The sequence below is a fragment of the Protobothrops mucrosquamatus genome, unplaced genomic scaffold, assembly GCF_001527695.2.
Source record: "Protobothrops mucrosquamatus isolate PMUCROS unplaced genomic scaffold, P.Mucros_1.0 scaffold2415, whole genome shotgun sequence".
Taxonomy (NCBI): domain Eukaryota; kingdom Metazoa; phylum Chordata; class Lepidosauria; order Squamata; family Viperidae; genus Protobothrops; species Protobothrops mucrosquamatus.
Genome location: NW_015388487.1, coordinates 21871 through 40195, shown reverse-complemented (window position 1 = coordinate 40195; position 18325 = coordinate 21871). Strand labels below are relative to the sequence as shown.

At 39.8% G+C, this 18325-nt stretch overlaps 1 protein-coding gene across 1 annotated transcript in view; it reads right to left on the bottom strand.

The window, feature by feature from the left end:
- LOC107295607 (importin subunit beta-1) overlaps positions 1 to 18325 on the bottom strand; it is a 74839-nt gene that overhangs the window by 53433 nt on the left and 3081 nt on the right. The window contains exons 3-8 of the mRNA XM_015824921.1: positions 11915 to 12097; positions 11371 to 11571; positions 10453 to 10605; positions 5093 to 5152; positions 4332 to 4421; positions 4115 to 4225 (exon numbers count right to left, since the gene is read on the bottom strand). Coding sequence (XP_015680407.1) covers positions 4115 to 4225; positions 4332 to 4421; positions 5093 to 5152; positions 10453 to 10605; positions 11371 to 11571; positions 11915 to 12097 — 798 coding nt within the window. The remainder of the gene's footprint in view (positions 1 to 4114; positions 4226 to 4331; positions 4422 to 5092; positions 5153 to 10452; positions 10606 to 11370; positions 11572 to 11914; positions 12098 to 18325) is intronic.

The following is an 18325-nucleotide window of genomic DNA, read 5'->3' as shown; positions in this document are numbered from 1 at the left end:
CAGGGCTTTTCAACCTTTTCACCGATTGTACCACTTTTAGAATATGGCAACATTCGAGTACAAGTCACCTAGCGAGGTGTCAAAAACTTGACCAAAAAAAAATGGAAAAAGTGATAAAGTACAGGTAGTCCTTCACTTACAACAGTTTGCTTAGTGACTGTTCAAAGTTACAACGGCACTGAAAAAAGTGACTTATGACCATTTTTCACACTTATGACCATTGCAACATCCCCAGGGTCATGTGATTTACATTTCAATGCTTGGCAACTGATTCATATTTATGATGGTCACATTGTTCCAGGATCATGTGATCACCTTTTGCAACCTTCTGACAAGCAAAGTTAGTTGGCAAACCAGATTCACTTAACAACCATGTTACTAATTTAATCTCTCTCTTCCTCTTTCTCTCTCCCTCTCTGTCTCCCTCTTTCTTTCTCTCTCTCTCTCCCTCTCTCTCCCCTTCTATTTCTCTTTCCCTCTCTCCCTTTCTTTCTCTCTCTCCCTTTCTCTCTCCCTCTTTCCCTCCCTTTCTCTCTCCCCCTTTCTCTCTTTCTTTCTCTCTCTCTCCCTTTCTTTTTCTCTCTCTCCCTTTCTCTCTCCCTCTATTTCTCTCCTTCTCTCCCTCTCTCTCTTTCTCTCTCTCCCTCTCTCTATTTCTCTCTCCTTCTCTCCCTTTCTTTCTCCCTCTTTCTCTCTCCCTTTCTCTCTCCCTCTCTTTCTCTCTCTCCCTCTCTCTCCCTCCCTCTCTTTCTCTCTCCCTCTCTCTTTCTCTCTCCCTCCCTCCCTTTCTCTCTCTCCCTTTCTTTCCCTCTTTCTCTCTCCCTCTCTGTATTTCTCTCTCCCTCTCTTCCTCTCTTTCTTTCTCCCTCTTTGTCTTTCTCTCCCTCCCTCTCTCCCTTTCTCTCTCCCTCTCTATTTCTCTCTCCCTCTCTTTCTCCCTCTTTCTGTCTCTTTCTCCATCCCTCTCTTCCTCCTTCCCTTCCTCCATCCCTCCCTCTCTCTCTCTCTCCGATTGGGGATCGATTTGGAGGCGCGGAGGGGAAGGGAGCAGCCGAGGGCTGCTCGTGTGATTTTGAAGTGGCCACCTTTGGAAGCACCAAGGCTGCTCCAGCCAGGCTCGAGCCGGGCAGAGTGGGCAATGGGAGAGGAGTGGGTCGATCACCTTACCGGCAGCTGGGACTCCGGTGCGCCTTCCCGGCTAGCGGGGCCTACAGTATCAGGAGCCCCGCGAGGGGGCAAGCCGGCATGAAGAGCCAAACCCTTTCTGCAAGGGAGGGACGCATTGAGGGAGCCAGCCAATCACGGGACGTAGATTCTGACGGACAGCTGGCCTGAGCCAATGAGGCGCCAGAGGACTGGGAGCCATAGTTGAAGGCTGAAACGCCTTCAGCTGTAACTGCTCGCACGTGTTTGTGTGTGTGTGAGTGCGCTGGCCCGGATCAATGTTGCTTTCCAGGTGATAGGCGCTTCTTCAGGGCTCAGCAGATGCACTGGGATCAATGCCGTTTTCCAGGAGATTGGTGCTTCTTCGGGGCTCAGGAGAAGCACCAGGATCAGCTCCGGAAGAAGCGCCAATCAGGCAGAAAGGGGAGCTGATCCTGGCGCTTCCCCTGAGCTCTCCCGGCCTCGGAGAAGCGCCGATCAGGCAGAAAGGGGGGCTGATCCTGGCGCTTCCCCTGAGCTCTCCCGGCCTCGGAGAAGCGCCAATCAGGTGGCAAGAGGCCGAGCTCTCCCGGCCTCGGAGAAGCACTGATCAGGCGGAAAGGGGCCGAGCTCTCCCGGCCTCGGAGAAGCACTGATCAGGCGGAAAGGGGCGCTGATCCTGGCGCTTCCCCTGAGCTCTCCCAGTCTAGGAGAAGCACCGATCAGGCAGAAAGGGGTGCTGATCCTGGCGCTTCCCCTAAGCCTTGCCAGCGGGACGCGTGCCTCTCGGTGTCGTACGGTTTTCAACGTTTCGCTCGAAGCAGGGATGGAAAAAGAGAGAAAAGCCCCGCTCGTCACGAACTGAGAGCAGACGGTTATTGGCGTCGCGGCTCAAGGCGCGTGACGAGGGAAAGAATATGATTAACACCGCCCGTGCGCGCACACACACACACAGCGCTTGTCTTCCACATTTTATTCACGTCAATCTTTTTTTTTCTTCGTAATATTGGGAGTTGAAAATAGCAACTCTACACAAACGCACACACAAACACCCAGGGGGGCACGCACCCTCTTCTCATTCAGTTCCTTTCCTTGGCTCGTCCACTGCGCGTTCCTGAGGCGGCGGCGGCAGCTTTGGCAGTGTCTCAGTTCCTAAGACCATTGGAAATATGTGTTTTCTGATGGTCTTAGGCGACCCCTGTGAAAGGGTCGTTCGACCCCCAAAGGGGTCGCGACCCACAGGTTGAGAACCGCTGATCTACTGCCTATTTGCTTTGACCATTAGTAGTTCAGATTCTTGTAGAGAGCATAAGCTTGCAATAAACCTTTATATTCATTTGAACTGCCTGGACTTCCCTGATTTTCCCGTGCTTGAGATGTCCCTTTTAAGCCCTCAAACGCCAATCCAGAAGGAAGGGGTGGAAAAGCATGCTCGCGTGCTCAAAAGTTGAACTTTGCTCAGAGCATAAACTTCTCCAACCCAGCACATCTTACCCAACAGGCTCCATTACATTTGTAACTTGAGCATTACCTGTACTAAGAACCCTTCTGATAGAGTGTGCTGACTATTAAAAACCAGCAAATTCCAGGCATACTGGATTAACCAGAATCAAACAATGGTTATACAGATTGAAGTCTGATCTGTGATCGGAGTTCACATGATTTGCCACATAAAATCACAGTGTGGCTAAGCATATCATGGGATTGTGATCGATGTATCAGACAAGCATTTAAAACACAGTACAGTGTATATTCCACTTCAATTGATAATACCTCTATAATACTTCAGGCATGTCCCTTAACTGCTATATAAGCCAAAGGCCCTCCTAGCCACAGCTGCTACCTGCTCTTCAACCAGGAGCCACAAGTCCAAAAGGACCCTCAGATGGGTAGTATTTCCCTATCCAGTACCAAAGATAGAAGAACCTTGTTCCCAGGCAGACTAAATACCCAAAGCCACTCTGTCCTGCTTGGATTGAATTGGAGCCCATTGTGCCCCATCCAGGCTCCTTCAGCCTCCATGTTATATGTTTGGGAATGATAGTGATATGTTACAGATTTATTTAGGAGTTATAGCAATATGCTGAAGAATGGAATTATATATGATAAAATAAACAGGCTTGAATCATGAATATTTTGCATGAAAATGGAATTGAAAGTCAGTTGTTAAATGCAGTAAACAAGCTACATGATTGAAATAAAGCATACATTAGAATATATAGAATGCTTAGTGAATAGCTCAAACTTAGGGAGTAAGACGAGAATGTGTCATGTCCCTTAGTTGTTCAATGTATTTATGGACACATGCAAAAGGAATACCTACAATAATAAAAAATGTGTGTGGTTGGGGAGGAGAATATGAGCATGTACATTTATAAGCAGGCAATGCTATTCTGCCAGCTTGAAACTTAAATTATGTTTACTGAACCCTACACGGAGTACAGATTTTAAAAGTAGTCTATCTAGGAAATGGATTGAGAATTTTTAAGATCTGCAAATGCTGGTAGAAAGAGAGCAGCTAGTATGTGGTCTGCTGCAAGGCATGATTGTCAAAAAACATGAAAGTAGCAGTTGAGCACATTAGGAGAAACAGAAGTTAAATGCAGCAGAAATAGGGTACTATTACAATACTTATATATGTGAAAATCTACCTAGAATCCTTCAAATGTACAGTGCAAAAAATGCTCATAGTAACCTTGAGTTATAGATTTATGCATCACTTTAGTCAGTGTGGTGGTGCATGTCTCATCATAGAGCAGGGGTGTCAAACTGCCGGCTCGTGGGCTGGTTGCATCATGCAGAGGCCACGCCCACCCCAGCTCCGGCAATGCAAAAAAAGTGTGATGCGTCACAACACGTCACATGAGGCGGTGAGTTTGACACCCGTGTCATAGAGTAAAGACTGCTGTAAGCCTGAACTACCATAATTAGTGGATTCAGAAAATGTAGTATTGGCAACTCTTTAACTCACTTCTGAAGCTTCTATAGCCAGGTCCATTTCTTCATCACAGACACTTGACCAGAACTCTATACCTTGCAGAGCCACTTCATCAATATCACTTTTCATGGCTTCAATTGTGATCTTTAGAAAAACAAAAGCAGTGTTAAACCAGTGTTTTCTGCTCCACCAAGACAATACACTAATTTAAAGCACATAATTATCCAATCTCAAATCCCACAGTACTTACAGCAAAAAGTGCAGGACCCATATAAGTTTCCATGTATTGATAATAAAGGGACATAATCTTCACCAAGTTCTGTAAGGCATCTACTCGCACCTAAATATAAGAGCAAAGGAACAACAGCACAGCAGGCAAATAAGAAATCATTAATGGCTTATCTACCACATGAAATAAACCTAGTATTCAAATTACTTTGACAAAATATTTTAACAGTTTGTTCCTAATTCTAAAGTTTAAAAGATAATAGAACTGTAAAGCATTGAACTCATCAAATATCAGAAAAATAACCCTCCTATACTATTTCTGACATTATAGCAACAGGAGACCTATCCACTATTACCTATAAAAAGCAACTGTTATGGCCAAGATCTTTCTTGCTTCACTCACTGATCATGCCAATCCTTTTCATTCTACCAAAGACCTCCTCAAAACCCTTGCCCTCTATGTAATTTTTTAATGTATATAATTAATCTTTTGTCACTCAGATTGAAACCAAGCTAAAGATGCAAAATGAATCTCCTCACTTTCATACCTGAAACGTGTGTCATTCCTTGCCATCTTTCTCTTATGTTGTATTTTAATCTCTTTTGTGACAGATATCTAATTTTGTTTTTGCTTCCATGAAGTACTGAATATATTGATAGCACAGTATAAAATATTGGTAAAAAAAATCAGTTAAAAGCTTTTGTCATTTTTTGGGGGGAAACAGCCTTATACTTTCCATACACCCAGACTTACAGATTGCTGGAAAACAGTTTTGGGCTTACCCTAGTATCAGGACACTGTGTCGCTTCACAGACTACTTGCATGATAAAGTGCCTTTCAGACTGGAATTTTTGGATAAAAAAAATGCAGAATTAGGTCCAAAAGGTATAAAGTACACTGCAAATTAAAATATAATGGTCAACAGAATATATAATATTCCTGCTAGAATCCTCTGGTATGCAATGATTTGATTTTGATTATGTGCCATCAAGTTCTTTTTGACTCCTAACAACTATACAGATAGAGCTTCTCCATGACTCCTATTAAATACACAACTTTGATTTATTTTACAAAGCAAGCCCAATGTAAAAGTCCCCTTCAAATAGTTGCTTGATGGAGGAATACATGACTGCAGTATGGCAGCATCTTCCATATAAGTACTTAGTCATCTCAACCACACTCCTTTTCTGAAAGTGTAAAATTCTTGAGTCTACCAGAAACAATTTAAAGTTCTAGCTTGAAATAATTTTAGAGTTAGTTTATTACAGATATCACTAAGAAGTCTGTATAGCCACAATATAAAATTGTTTGGATAAACTGACAAGTTTAAATTGCTCATTAGACAATCAAGAAATTTTATTTCATTTTTAATTAACTTGAAAATTGATTTTAATTCATATTTTAGGTCCTTTAGCAGTACACCGATGGTAAAACAAAACCCAAATCCAATAGGAAGACAGTAGCTGAAATTCCTTGTAATTCATACAATCTGCTTACCCTATCACCATTTTTCTAGCCATGTCAATTATACTGTGGGAAATATATCTTCATAAAGTTCAAGAAACAAGCACACATGACTCATTGCAGGATCAGAACCATTTTATGCTGGTTCTAGTTCATTTGGTAGATTCATAAGATGATTTTAGAAACTGACTAGCGGCAAACCCTTCTCTTGACAGATGAGAGCACATAAACTTAGTTTCTCAGGATTTGGTAGTTAAAAACAACTGGTCTACTTGAGGCAAAGGAGAAGTGCTTTTTACAAGTCAGCCTCAACTACTCAGGCTTGCAAGTGTCTCATAAACCCTTCTGTCTCTAGTTGGAATAGTTATATGAAAAAGTAATAATGTACCAGTATAAAAAAGTAATGCCCTCATTTGCAGCCAAACATTTCCTGTTACTGGTGTTCACATTGGTGTGCAGGAACTGTGACCCATTGCTCCATGGCAAATTGCTTCAATTCATTAACACTTAAAAGGTTTCTAGGACAAACTTCTCATTTTATGCTCTGCTACATTTCTAGGGTGATTCTGACACAGCTACACGTAGTCCTTATGACTGTAATTGAGCCCAGAATTATGGTCATATCTCATGCCAGTCATTAAGTGGGTCATCATGTGACAACCCATTTTTGGTCATTAAGCAAATCACCATGGTCATTAAGCAAACCCATTGCCCACAATGGGAGTTTTTTGCCCGAAACCAGAAATGGTGGTTTCCAACAAAAGACATTGTAAATTGCGGTCACATGACTGTAAGATGCTGCAAACGGCCATAAACGTCAGAACTTTGAATCCGGGTCATAAGTGCCTTTTGGGGGGTCTGTTGTAACTTTGAATGGTTGCTAAACGACTGGTCGTAAGTCAAGGACTACCTGTATTCCAAAATAATGAATTTATTTTTCTTCATGCATTCTCTTGTAGACTTGCTTGTATGTTCAGGATCACTATTTTACTGCATCATCCATGTGTACTTCAGATTTAGCTGATGGACAGTCTGATATTCTTCTGTAGAATTCATACTTTTTAGCTTATATATAAACATTTAAACATAAAAAGCTCCACATTTTATGATTAATGTATCTACAGAACATCCCTCCAAGTGCTTGCTGGCAAATTTGAGATAGGCTTCAATAATCTTCTTGGTAAACAGTGGCTTCCACCTTGCTAGATTTCCATGAATTCTGTTCTTACCCATCTGCCCAGAGTCACCTTATAGGGGAGATGGGTGGTATAAAATTTTTAATTAAAAAATTGTTAGAGTTATCAACACCAGCTTTAGTCAAGCTAAGAGGTCTGCAGATCCCAAGGGTTGTTTTGGGCTTGTGACTTGCTGCTCATGGGCAATTCTGACTGGATGGCTTTTGGGAAGATTCAGTATTATTCTAATTAATTTCATGATGAAGGTTTCTGAAGCCCCAGTGTTTCAGAAAGCATACAACATTTTCCAGATTAAACAGATTAAATGATGTCTTTACTGAAGCCATCAGACATTCTTCTGAGCAAGGCATGTGCCAGTAGGATGTGTGCTGAAAGTTTCAGTGATGAAAAAAGTCAATGTTTTTGAGAAAAATATGATGTAGAGCTGCCCCAAATGTTCAAAATCTGGCCCTATTTATCCCTTTAACTAATAAATTAGACAGGGAGGCAAATCTCAGATTGGATTAATTTCTTTATGGAATAAATTAAACACACATTGCACTTGAGTTTTATTTGTTCATTCAGAATCCTTTATAAATTATAAAGCTCTGGTATAAATTATAAAGCTATGGTTATCAGCCAGTGATGAAAACACACAAATATTCACAAAATTCTAAGGTTCCCCCCCCCCTCAGAACTGTACTTTTTCACCAAAAATTTGCTATGCATTGTTCTGTTTACCATATTTTTGTTATTTATTCCCCAATCTATAACATTAGCCCTTTCATGTACAAAACCTATTTTAGTTACTAAAAAGTTTTTCTGCAGCCTATATGTTGGGAGATGCAACTCCAGCAAGATAAAAGTTGGAATTAACTCTTCTTGGAATCACCCAGTTCATTCACTGGGGTCTGCATTTAATAGTGCATACATGTGTGTGTAGAACCAAGCTCATTGAGAGTATCTACAGACAGATGCTTAAGGACCAAAAAGCCAAGTCAGGTTTACAGGTAGTCCTCAACTTGCGACCGTAACAGAGCCCAGAATACCTGACATAAGTCATGATGGTCATAAGTTGAGGTACCCACATGACTGGTCCTGATTTTATGACTTTTTTGGTGGCAATCGTTAAGCGACCACTGTGGTTAAGTGACTCCATGTATTCCTATGTGCGATTTTTGCCAGAAACCGGCAAAAAACACCATAAATTGTGGTCATGTGACCGTGGAATACTGCAACTGGCTGTAAAGGTGAGCCAGTTGCCATGCACCTGAAATGTGGTTGTGTGACCACAGGTGTGTGTGCAGCAGTTGGAACTCTGGAACTGGGTCGTAAGTAGCTTTTGGGAAGTCTGTCATACCTTCAAATGGTCACTAAGGGAGGTGTCATTAAGCAAGGACTTAATGCAGAAATTACATATACTTAGAATCCCTGCATCTTTACCATTTTGATGAAAGAAAGAAAAATCAGAGGAAAGCAGAATTAAAGAAACAAACAGGAGACTTTTGGTTGTTATCCCTATTCCTAATGTCACTAGTCATCAGTAGGACAAAAGATGCAAAGAACTAATTCAGATTAGTACTTTATTACCATGATAGTGTCGTATCAGATAAGCTTCCTTCAGTCTTTAAATTACTTTCTATACAGAAGGTGGTTAAAGTAATATATTTGTAATATAATTTGGTCTGTTGCATTTTCTTTTTCAAGTTTGCCAAATGCAAAATTATGCACTATGCATGGGCATTAAGCAGACATTTATCTTGCTATGTTGTTCTTAAGGACATTCTATCCAATTAAAACAAAACTTTGTTCTGTTTCTTAAAACTTTGTAAGCAGTTTGCCTAATGCATTGAAGATGTGTTGCTATGCTACTGAACTGTTAAATGTCAAATGAAAAGTATTCACTGTGCAATTACTGTACATGTATTAGAAAAAAAGCCTCTAACCAATAGTCAAAGAAGTATTTTTGCAATTATGCTGTTGATGGCAACCTTGAAATAAAGCCATTGCTTCTGTTTTGTTCACACAAGCACAGTGCTTAACTGTCATTTCATCTTATGATGAAAAACAAAGGAGCAAAAAACTTAACAGTTATCAAGTTTTGTTCCCTATAGCAGAAAATGGAACATTTCATTGAACAGGAATGTGCACAAACTTATGGTTTGTTTCAAACCAAAAGCAAATATTTCAGTTGTTCTGAATTTTGAGAGAACAAAATCTGAAGAAATTCCAGAGCATATTTATGGGGTGAGTAGGGTAAGGCTGATGAGCACTGATCTTTCTCTTCCGTCTTCCTCCACACTGTTGATCTACCTGTCCCAACTTCCCAGCACCCTCCTTACTTCAGTAACCATGCCTATGCCTCAGCACAGCAGTGTGGTACATGGTTTTACAGCACAGTAAATTAAACCCTTATTGCCAAAAAAGGTATCCGCTATTAATGTGCCACCCACCTTGCCTAGAGGTGAATTGTACAGACTCTACAAAGATCACCAGTGTTTCATTAGACTTTAGCACAATCAATATATGAGACCTATAGTAGGGCTTACATTTTGGTATCTTTTTGAAGATAAGCAGATAGAATTTAGAAATGAATGCTTAAAAGCAAGACTTCTAATTTATAAATTAGAAATTGACTGTACTACTTAAATCTCAAGAGAAGTTTTATGAATGACCCACAGTCTCCCATAACTGGGAAAATTTTATTTTTTATATGCAAAATGTTTGGGTCTTGTTTGTTATACTCATTTTACCTTTGAATACTTTCTTTTGTAAGTAGCAATTAATCTAATTAATCTATTAATATTACTTCCAATTAGAGAAAAAACAAGATCTAGTGTGTTATCAGCACTTCAGAGAAAACACTGAAGCTGGATCCTCATCAAATTATTCTCTAGATATTCCCACAATGCCCATATTGATTCTAGGATACCTGCCACATACTGATTCACTATTATGAACTGATCATTGGACACTTGTGCAAATATTGATTTTATTCATAAAGACAATACAATTGGCTGTAGCTTGAAATAGATCAGAAAAATGCTACAAAGCCAATTGAATAGGTTATGCATATTCCATGGCAGGAAATGATCTACTGGCAATATCACATTCTAAGACTCAAAAGTACAAACTTGGTATAAGAAAAAATATTACCTAGGAAGCAAATTGCTGACACTATATACCCTAATGTTTAATTCCCTATATATTAAACTGATCTCCAAACAGGGGCATACAAGATAACTTATGCTATCAGAATCCTGTATGTAGTCACAGCTGAGTCACTGAAAATTAAGACATGTTTATTATTCTGACTTGAATAAATACAAAAGGAGTAAGTTTTTCAAAGCAAGTTCTAAACACATACAAATCCAAGTCTCAACCAAAATGGGAGTCCATCAGAACTCAGTGTGGTACATGGCTTCTCATCACAGACAATGATTATTCCATTGGTTTCCTTTTCAACCCATTTATTTCCTCATACCACAAATGTGACCACTTACCTCTTTGTCAAAGTTTGCTTTGGTAAATTCCAAAGAGTTCAAGAGTGCATTAGTAGCCGCTAATTTCACATTATTACTTGGCTCTTCTTTCCTCATGCCCTGGATAATGGCAGTCAAAATCTCATTGGATTTATCCTGAAGCTGTTCTGGATCCTGAAAAAAAATACTGTAAACTATTCCTGAATTCCCATGAAATGCACAACCAGGTCAAAAGAGAACCCTACTATGTTGTCTAAACTGAGAAACCCAAGCATTCCCAAGTAGAACAGAGGTGGTTTATCACCACACCTCATGTCAGTCACTGAGTATTTTACTTTCTGGGGATTTGCATGTTATTTGGGCACAGAAAGATGAATTCAAGGACTAACTTGAATTCAGTCCTCTGTTCCAGCCTCCAGCACAGAGATAGGTGGGCTAGATGGAACCTACCAAAGTACTATATACTTCAGAATCTTTGAATCTCTTCCAAGGGTAGATGTACAATTCCTGATGAAATTAATTTGCATTTATCAGAGTAGAATGAATGATAGAAAAACTGGGCATAAAACTGGTGGCTCATTTTTCTTGTTCTGTACATGCTTCCTGACTGAAGTGGCAAGACTTAATTTGCTTTGTTCCCTCAAACAACAGTACTTATGCATAGTTATACTCCAGGAGAACAAATGCTAGGACTCCAGTTGGCTTGACAGATCAAGCCTCCAATACTCAATTTGTAATCAGCTACAATCTTGTGAGAAAAATTTAAACATGTTTAGGAACATTACAATTGTGCACTGCTCCCTGACTCCATTAACAAAACTGGGGATTGAGCCCATTGTAGAGTGTTTGATTCAAACTAGGCCATGGAGAGCAGGAGGATAACAAGCACAAGAGGAAAGAGCATCATCATTTGAACACTATGTTGAAGGCAACACTTACAATATCCTGACAAATATAGCCAATGGCTTCCAATGTTGATTCTTTCATATGCTCTGTGCTGTGTTGATTTGTAACATTGGCTACTAGCTGAGGAATAAGTTCAGGCCACTGATTCATGGGGATCTCTGCACAGGCGATGCCAGCAACACACTGTGATGCTGAGCTGGGCCTGTAGGTTTCTGTACCCAAGGTTTGCAAAACCTGTGAAGATAAGAAGATCATCATATCAGTAGGCAAGTTCACAAAGTTGCAATACTGTTAGCACTAAGCAATGGACTGTTGTGTCTTCCTGTACGATTTTTGAGGTTGAACAAAAACATAATATTGAACTGTATCACTCCTAAAATAAGGCACACCTCCCATCCTTTAGAGGTTGTAAGAGATACTTTTCTCAGCTTGGGAACAAACAGGAAGAGAATAGTAAATTGAAGAAAAAGTATTCAAATAAAGATATCCAATAGATGCATTTACTACTGAAAAACATCCATACTGATAAATAAGCAGGACTAGGAAGTAGAACTAGAAATGCTAAGTTTTAACATACATAATTTTTGACTTCTCTGCGAGCATTGGCATCAATTGCAAGCCACCTCTGTTGGTGTTGGGTCTTTACATCAGGATCTTTAGATGTCAGAGAGTTTTTGATCTGCAAACCAGCTGCAACTCTTGCAACTTGGCTGTTTCCTGGGTTTGCCAGCACTCTGGACAGTTCCACAAGGAAAGTAGGCTGGTAAAGAAAGAAATTTCAGTAACCAAAACTCATTATATCTTTCTCTTTTTGGTCAATGCAGAAATATACATCTATTACAATCTAGCTCAAAACATTTTTCAGTTCTGAACCAGGCAACGCATACCTCATCCACACATACCACCAGGCAACACAAAATTCCTTATCTTTAAATACTACTGTCAGGTCTCTATTATAGTATTCTCTGTCTTCTTCATATATTTCATTTCTATAGAATTACATCTCATTTTAAATTGAATGGAAGGTATTCTGTACTTGTTTTCAAAGATTCAAACTTCAAAGCTAACATGGAACTATAGGAGGTACGAACAACTAAGTGTTTAACTGATGGATAGCAACCACAAACACAGCCAACATGACCTTTAAATTCAATTCTCAAAGGTATTTAAGTGTGTGTGTGTGTGTGTGTGTGTGTGTGTAATATCCATCAATTGTATTTTGAAACATAGAAAACTGATGGCAGAAAAAGACCTATTGATCCACCGAGTCTACCCTGAGTTTTTTTCTTTTTAATTACTGTAATTCTTTTATTTTTTTAATTTTTGTCAGATGATGGACGTGTTTATGCCAAGCATGTTTAAACTTAGTTACTGATGATTGACCCACTACTTGGTTCCAAGCTTCCACTACTTTCTCTCTAACACTACTTTTGAACTTCCCTCCTGTCATTTTGAGGTTATGCCCCCGTGTTCTAGATTTTTGCTTAATATTGAAAATACTGCCTTCTAAAACCCTATTCACATCCTTAACATATTTAAAGGTTTCAGTCATGTCCCCCCCTTTCCCATCTCTGCACTCACTCAATCTTATCAGTATCAAGTGAAGTGAGGGGTCCTTGGTGCCCCCCCATTTCAACCCTGAGCTACAAATATTCTCTCCTTCATTGGTATCAAGGGAAGTCTCCAGAACTGGACACAGAATTCCAAATGGGCTCTGGCTAAAGCCCTATATAACAGGATTAGGACTCCTTTTTTCCTGCTGGTGATCCTGCTAGTGATGCATCCTAGAATTTTGTTTGCCTTCACAGCTGCCTGGCCACACTGTTTACTCATTTTGCAGTTATCTGCTATGAGCACAGCTAAATCCTTTTCTTCTGTTGTTCTGTCTAACACTAACCCCCCTCCCCAATAATGTACCCTGCCAGAGGATTCTTTTTCCCCAAGTGCATGATCTTTCATTTAGAAACACTGAACTGCAGTTTCCACATTTTTGACCAATTTTCCAGCAATGCCAAATTGTTTTCCATGTTAACAAATGATCATCACTGTTTGCAAACATTGTGAAATATAAAGATTTTAATTAGCTATATCAAATTAGGAGGTATCACAGAAACCTTGGTTTTGGATATGTTGCCTTGCTGTATTGGTAGTATAGTTTATTTACTTTATCTGACCAGTCAGATGATGTATATACAAATGCAACAAGAACAGAGAAAGAAAAAGAGTAAAAAAGCCAAATTACTAAAGAGGGACAAAAAAATACATTAGTTCATTAATATAGTGTACAGGAATTAATTTGAGCTGCACATGTTTTTGCCTCTCAACTTTAGACTTCAAATCAAGTTGTTGCTTATTAACACAGACCAGCAGCAGCACATTTATGAAGTTTTTCTATGAAGAGTTTTAAATATTTGGTGGGTACTCTGCTATGGGGCAGCACGATGGCTCAGCAGTTAAGATGCTGGGTTTGTCAGCTGGAAAGTTGGCAGCCCGGGTTTGAGACCCGAGCGCCAAGTGACAGGATGAGCTCCTCTCCTCTCTCCAGCTCCTGCCAACCTAGCAGTTCGAAAGCATGAAATGTGAGTAGATAAATAGGTACTTCAGTGGGAAGGTAACAGTGCTCTGTGACATCATGCTGGCCACATGACCGTGGAAATATCTTCTGACAGTGCTAACTCAATGGCCTTGAAACGGAGATGAGCACCGCCCCCTAAATTTGGCTACGGTTAGCCAAGTAAAATCTGCAGGGACTCCTTTACCTTAGTCTGATAGAACCTGAATACAGACTTTCATGGCTAGCAGCAAAATAGGACTATAGAATATGTAACACTGATCTGACTGCTGAACAGAAGAAATAAGATACTTAAAACTTTGCTTTGCTATAAAAAAAATGGTGGTGGTGGGGGAAATCAAAGGACTAGAAGTTACTAGCAGTTCTTACAGCAGTTATTTTGAGAAATGATGTGAAATAAGTTGTGTATGTGCAAAAAATGACCTAATAAAGAAATCCAGTATGATCACCAAATGATCTTTCAGTTATTGCAATGAACAAACTACACCACTTTTAGCTAGGACGACTCTTCAAAAATCTAACCAAATATATCAACATGCATCCAGAACAGGGGTGGGCAATTAATTTTCCCAAGGGGGCACATGAGAAACTGGGACTGTTGTGGAGGGCCAAACCAATAGGGCTGTGAAGGTGCATAGGCACACACACATATGTAAATTGAAAAAAATAGCAGTCACCTTCAAAATAAAAGCAATGCAGTGCATGACGTACATTTACTTACATTTGATTTCTAATTTCCAATTGACTTCACACAGGCTGAACAGGGACAGCCAAAGGGCCAGATGTGGCCAGGGGGCCGTAAAATGCCCAGGTCTGGTCCTGAAGCAATTTGCTACAGTACTAAAAGCATTAGATAGATTAAAAACCCCTCTTTCCTGAGCTATGCTGGCCATCAAGTAAAGGTCACCACCAATGGTATGAAAGACTGATATATTTAATAAATAGATGGTTGTGGGGATTTTTCAAGCTCCTGACTGCCTAATAAAAATGTTTACTTTTTTGTAAAGCAGGATTTCCATTGCCATATCATAAACTACCCTTGGATGTTACCTCAGATTCAATATATTGCTTTCTGGGAATGTTTAACCATTTCTTCAGCTTTTCTCAACACAGAACTCTTTTCCCAGGACTCATTCACAAAAAATATAAACTAGTCTCTCAGTTCTTTCACTGATCATGCTATCAACTTCATATCATTCAGATCACTTTCTTCATACTACCTTATAAAGTCCAGAATATTATTCTTATATTTTGCCATTCTATCCTCCTCTATAGTCAGAATGGAACAAGAATAAAGCTTGGCCAAGTAGGCAAGATACCATTTAGATCATGCAAGTTGCAGGACTACTTATTCTGTCTCTTCTTTTTACCCAAGCTGACCAATGCATGGATATAAAAAGCATGGGGAAAAGAGAATTTATATAGAAAAATATAAAAGTATTTGATAGTTAATCAGGGGTGCACTTCAAAGTTTTACAGCATAGAGGTAGCAGATTTAATTTTCTAATTGCTGCACCTAATACATTTTCCTGTTCAATCATAATGTACTTTGTAAATTTTATCTTTGAACATGTACATAACTCTGGATTAAGGGGCAAGGAATGTAACTATAAAGTTTATCTCTTTCTTATGATGGTAAGTGACAAGCCAAAAGGGGTAAGCAACTTGTCAAGATCCCCAAACCTTAATTTAGCAGTCTGTTATGCAGAGAGTAAATAAATGTTACAACATTTTTTTGCAGATTTCAAAACTATTCTGCTACCAAGGGACAAAAGTGAGAATTACACCTTAACATGTCAAAACATATTCTGGAATTAATATCTGCCCATACATGGTTATTAATCTCAAGAGACAGAGTAAAGAAAAGTAGGATAAGCATAATATGTGGAACACTTACTGATAAAATAATCAGTATTTCAGCATTTAGTTTACAAAATACTGTTCGGCAGAAATCTTTATTACCACAGTCCATTTTAAGAACATATAAATTATCAAAGAATCTCTAAGGCCAAGACATGTTATAATATCAACCAGTATTGTTTTTTTCTATTTTCTGGTCAAGGTTGATTCTTAATTTAAAAACATATGTATTTGAATGTATTTTTATGTTTTAGGCCTCATAGAAAGAATTTATTGGCCCTGATGGCCAAAAATGAGAACTGTTGTCTAGGACAGAGGTCCCCAACGTTTTGGGCACCAGGGACCGGTGCCATGGAGAGAGGTTTTTCCACAGACCGGAGGGTGCGTGGTTGTGTGTGCTGCCTGCATCTCGCAGATGAGGCTTTGCTTGTTTGTGCGGACCGGTTGCTGGCATGCCACGGCCTGGTACTGGTCCATGGCCCGGGGGTTGGGGACCCCTGGTTTAGGACATATAGAGGGCATAAGTTTGAGAAATTCAGATACATTGTGCAGTTGCTGTTGGAGCTGAACAGTGGAAATCAAATTTCAAAACACAGTTCAGCCACAAAGCTCCCTACCTGACCTAGGCCCATCCATTGTCCCCAGTCCAATCTATTTCAAAGTTACTATAAAGATAAAATGAGATACTATGATACATCTTCTCTAAAAGGAGGATTGGATACAAATGGAATCCCTTTTTCAAAATATGATGCTAATCCCTTAGGAGTCTGTAGATGCTTTGCATCTTTCTGAACATTTGGGGGAGTCTGAGTAATGAGTCTTCAGTGTCAACTCACTTTTCTTCCATTGAAAATGTGAGATCTTCAAAGAGAGATGTATTTCACACAGTAAAATGGACTTCAAATTTGACTAGTAACACATTATCAAAACAGTAAAGTGTACTGGTGATAAAGATTCTCCAAAACAGAATAATCTAACTGTAAAAAGAACCCTACCAACCATAGAACAGTATGAATAATCACGAATAAAGGCGAATATATGTGTCCCAGGATGATGTTGCAGGATCCAATCTGGGTTGGTCACCAGGACCAGAGGTTTCGTCTTCCGAGCTTTCGGACTCGTGCTGGAGCCCATCTTCAGGGAACTTCTCTCTACCAGTGTGTGTGCTTTGGGCTGTTCTATGTGTGGTATTTATATGGTGTCTGTTGTATGTGGCTTCTTAGATGTTGATTGGGTGTCGATGGCTGGCCAAGCCCTCCCCTCCTAAATACTTGATCAGATGGTGGTAAATCAACACTCCTGTTGACTTACTAGGGGCCTGTTTCCCAGGGCTTCAATCACTTCCCTGGCTGCTTTTGTGCCTGCTCATCCAACAATCTTAGTAGCTGCAAAACTGAATGTATGTCCTTGTTCACTGCAATGTGAGGCTACCAATGAGTTCAGGTCTCCTCGTACGACTGCTCACTTATGTTCTTGCAATCTGGTGGTTAGCTTCCTCCCCGTTGGTCCTACATAGTTACGGGGACAATCCATGCATGAGTTCAGGTAGATTACATTGAAAGTATCTCCCACCTCCAATCTTTACAATGCACAATCTGTCCTTGTATGGTACCCTCTGGGTGGCATGCGATGCCCACTTGCAGATCTCAGAAGGTGCGTTCTACAGCTTCCAAAATGTTTTTGATGTATGGCAGGGTGTGCCATGTGGTTGGTCTTGTACCTTGTTTCTTTCCTTTCTCTCCCCACCATGTTGTGCAGACATCTTGTGACAAATGATTGTGGGTACCCATCCTGCTTGAATTGTTCATGTAGGTACCTGCTCTCCAGCTGTGGGTTCTCACCCTGCCATATGGTGTTCTGATGCAATTCTTTTTGTGTGACAGTGGATGGTTGCTGTTGAAATTCAGAATGTGTGGAGTGTTGGTGGCCTTGCGATAAACTGTGGTTTCTAGGCTTCTAAATACCACACATAGAACAGCTCAACGCACACACTCTGGTAGAGAGAAGTTCCCTGAAGATGGGCTCCAGCACGAGTCCAAAAGCTCAGAAGACAAAACCACTGGTCCCGGTGACCAACCCAGATTGGATCCTGGAGTATGAATAATATCTTATGAAAGTATTCCAGAATGTTGACTTAGCTTTTTAGGGATGGAACAATCATACTGTATAAAAATGCTGTTAAAGATTATTGCATTAGCAAAGCAAATAATAAGCTGTTCAGCAACAAATGTACAATTGTCATTTTTTATTCTTCTGTATCAGATTTACTATTGCAGTGCAGAAAAAGTGCACCACACCCTTTAAAAATATAAAGTCAACTTGCAATTTAAGTATTAAAAAAGGAAAAAATGTTCCAAGTACCTGTATGAAATCTAAGATACTAAGACATCTTATTACTGATAATGTATGTACTGTGCCAATGAAACAAAATAAACTTAGACATTTCCTTGAAGATTTCTGTAAAGCCTCAGGCAATCCTATAGTCTGAAAACCTATCTCTAGAATATGTGATTAAAGACCAGCCACTGAGCAATTCTCTCTTCTGACAAATGCCAT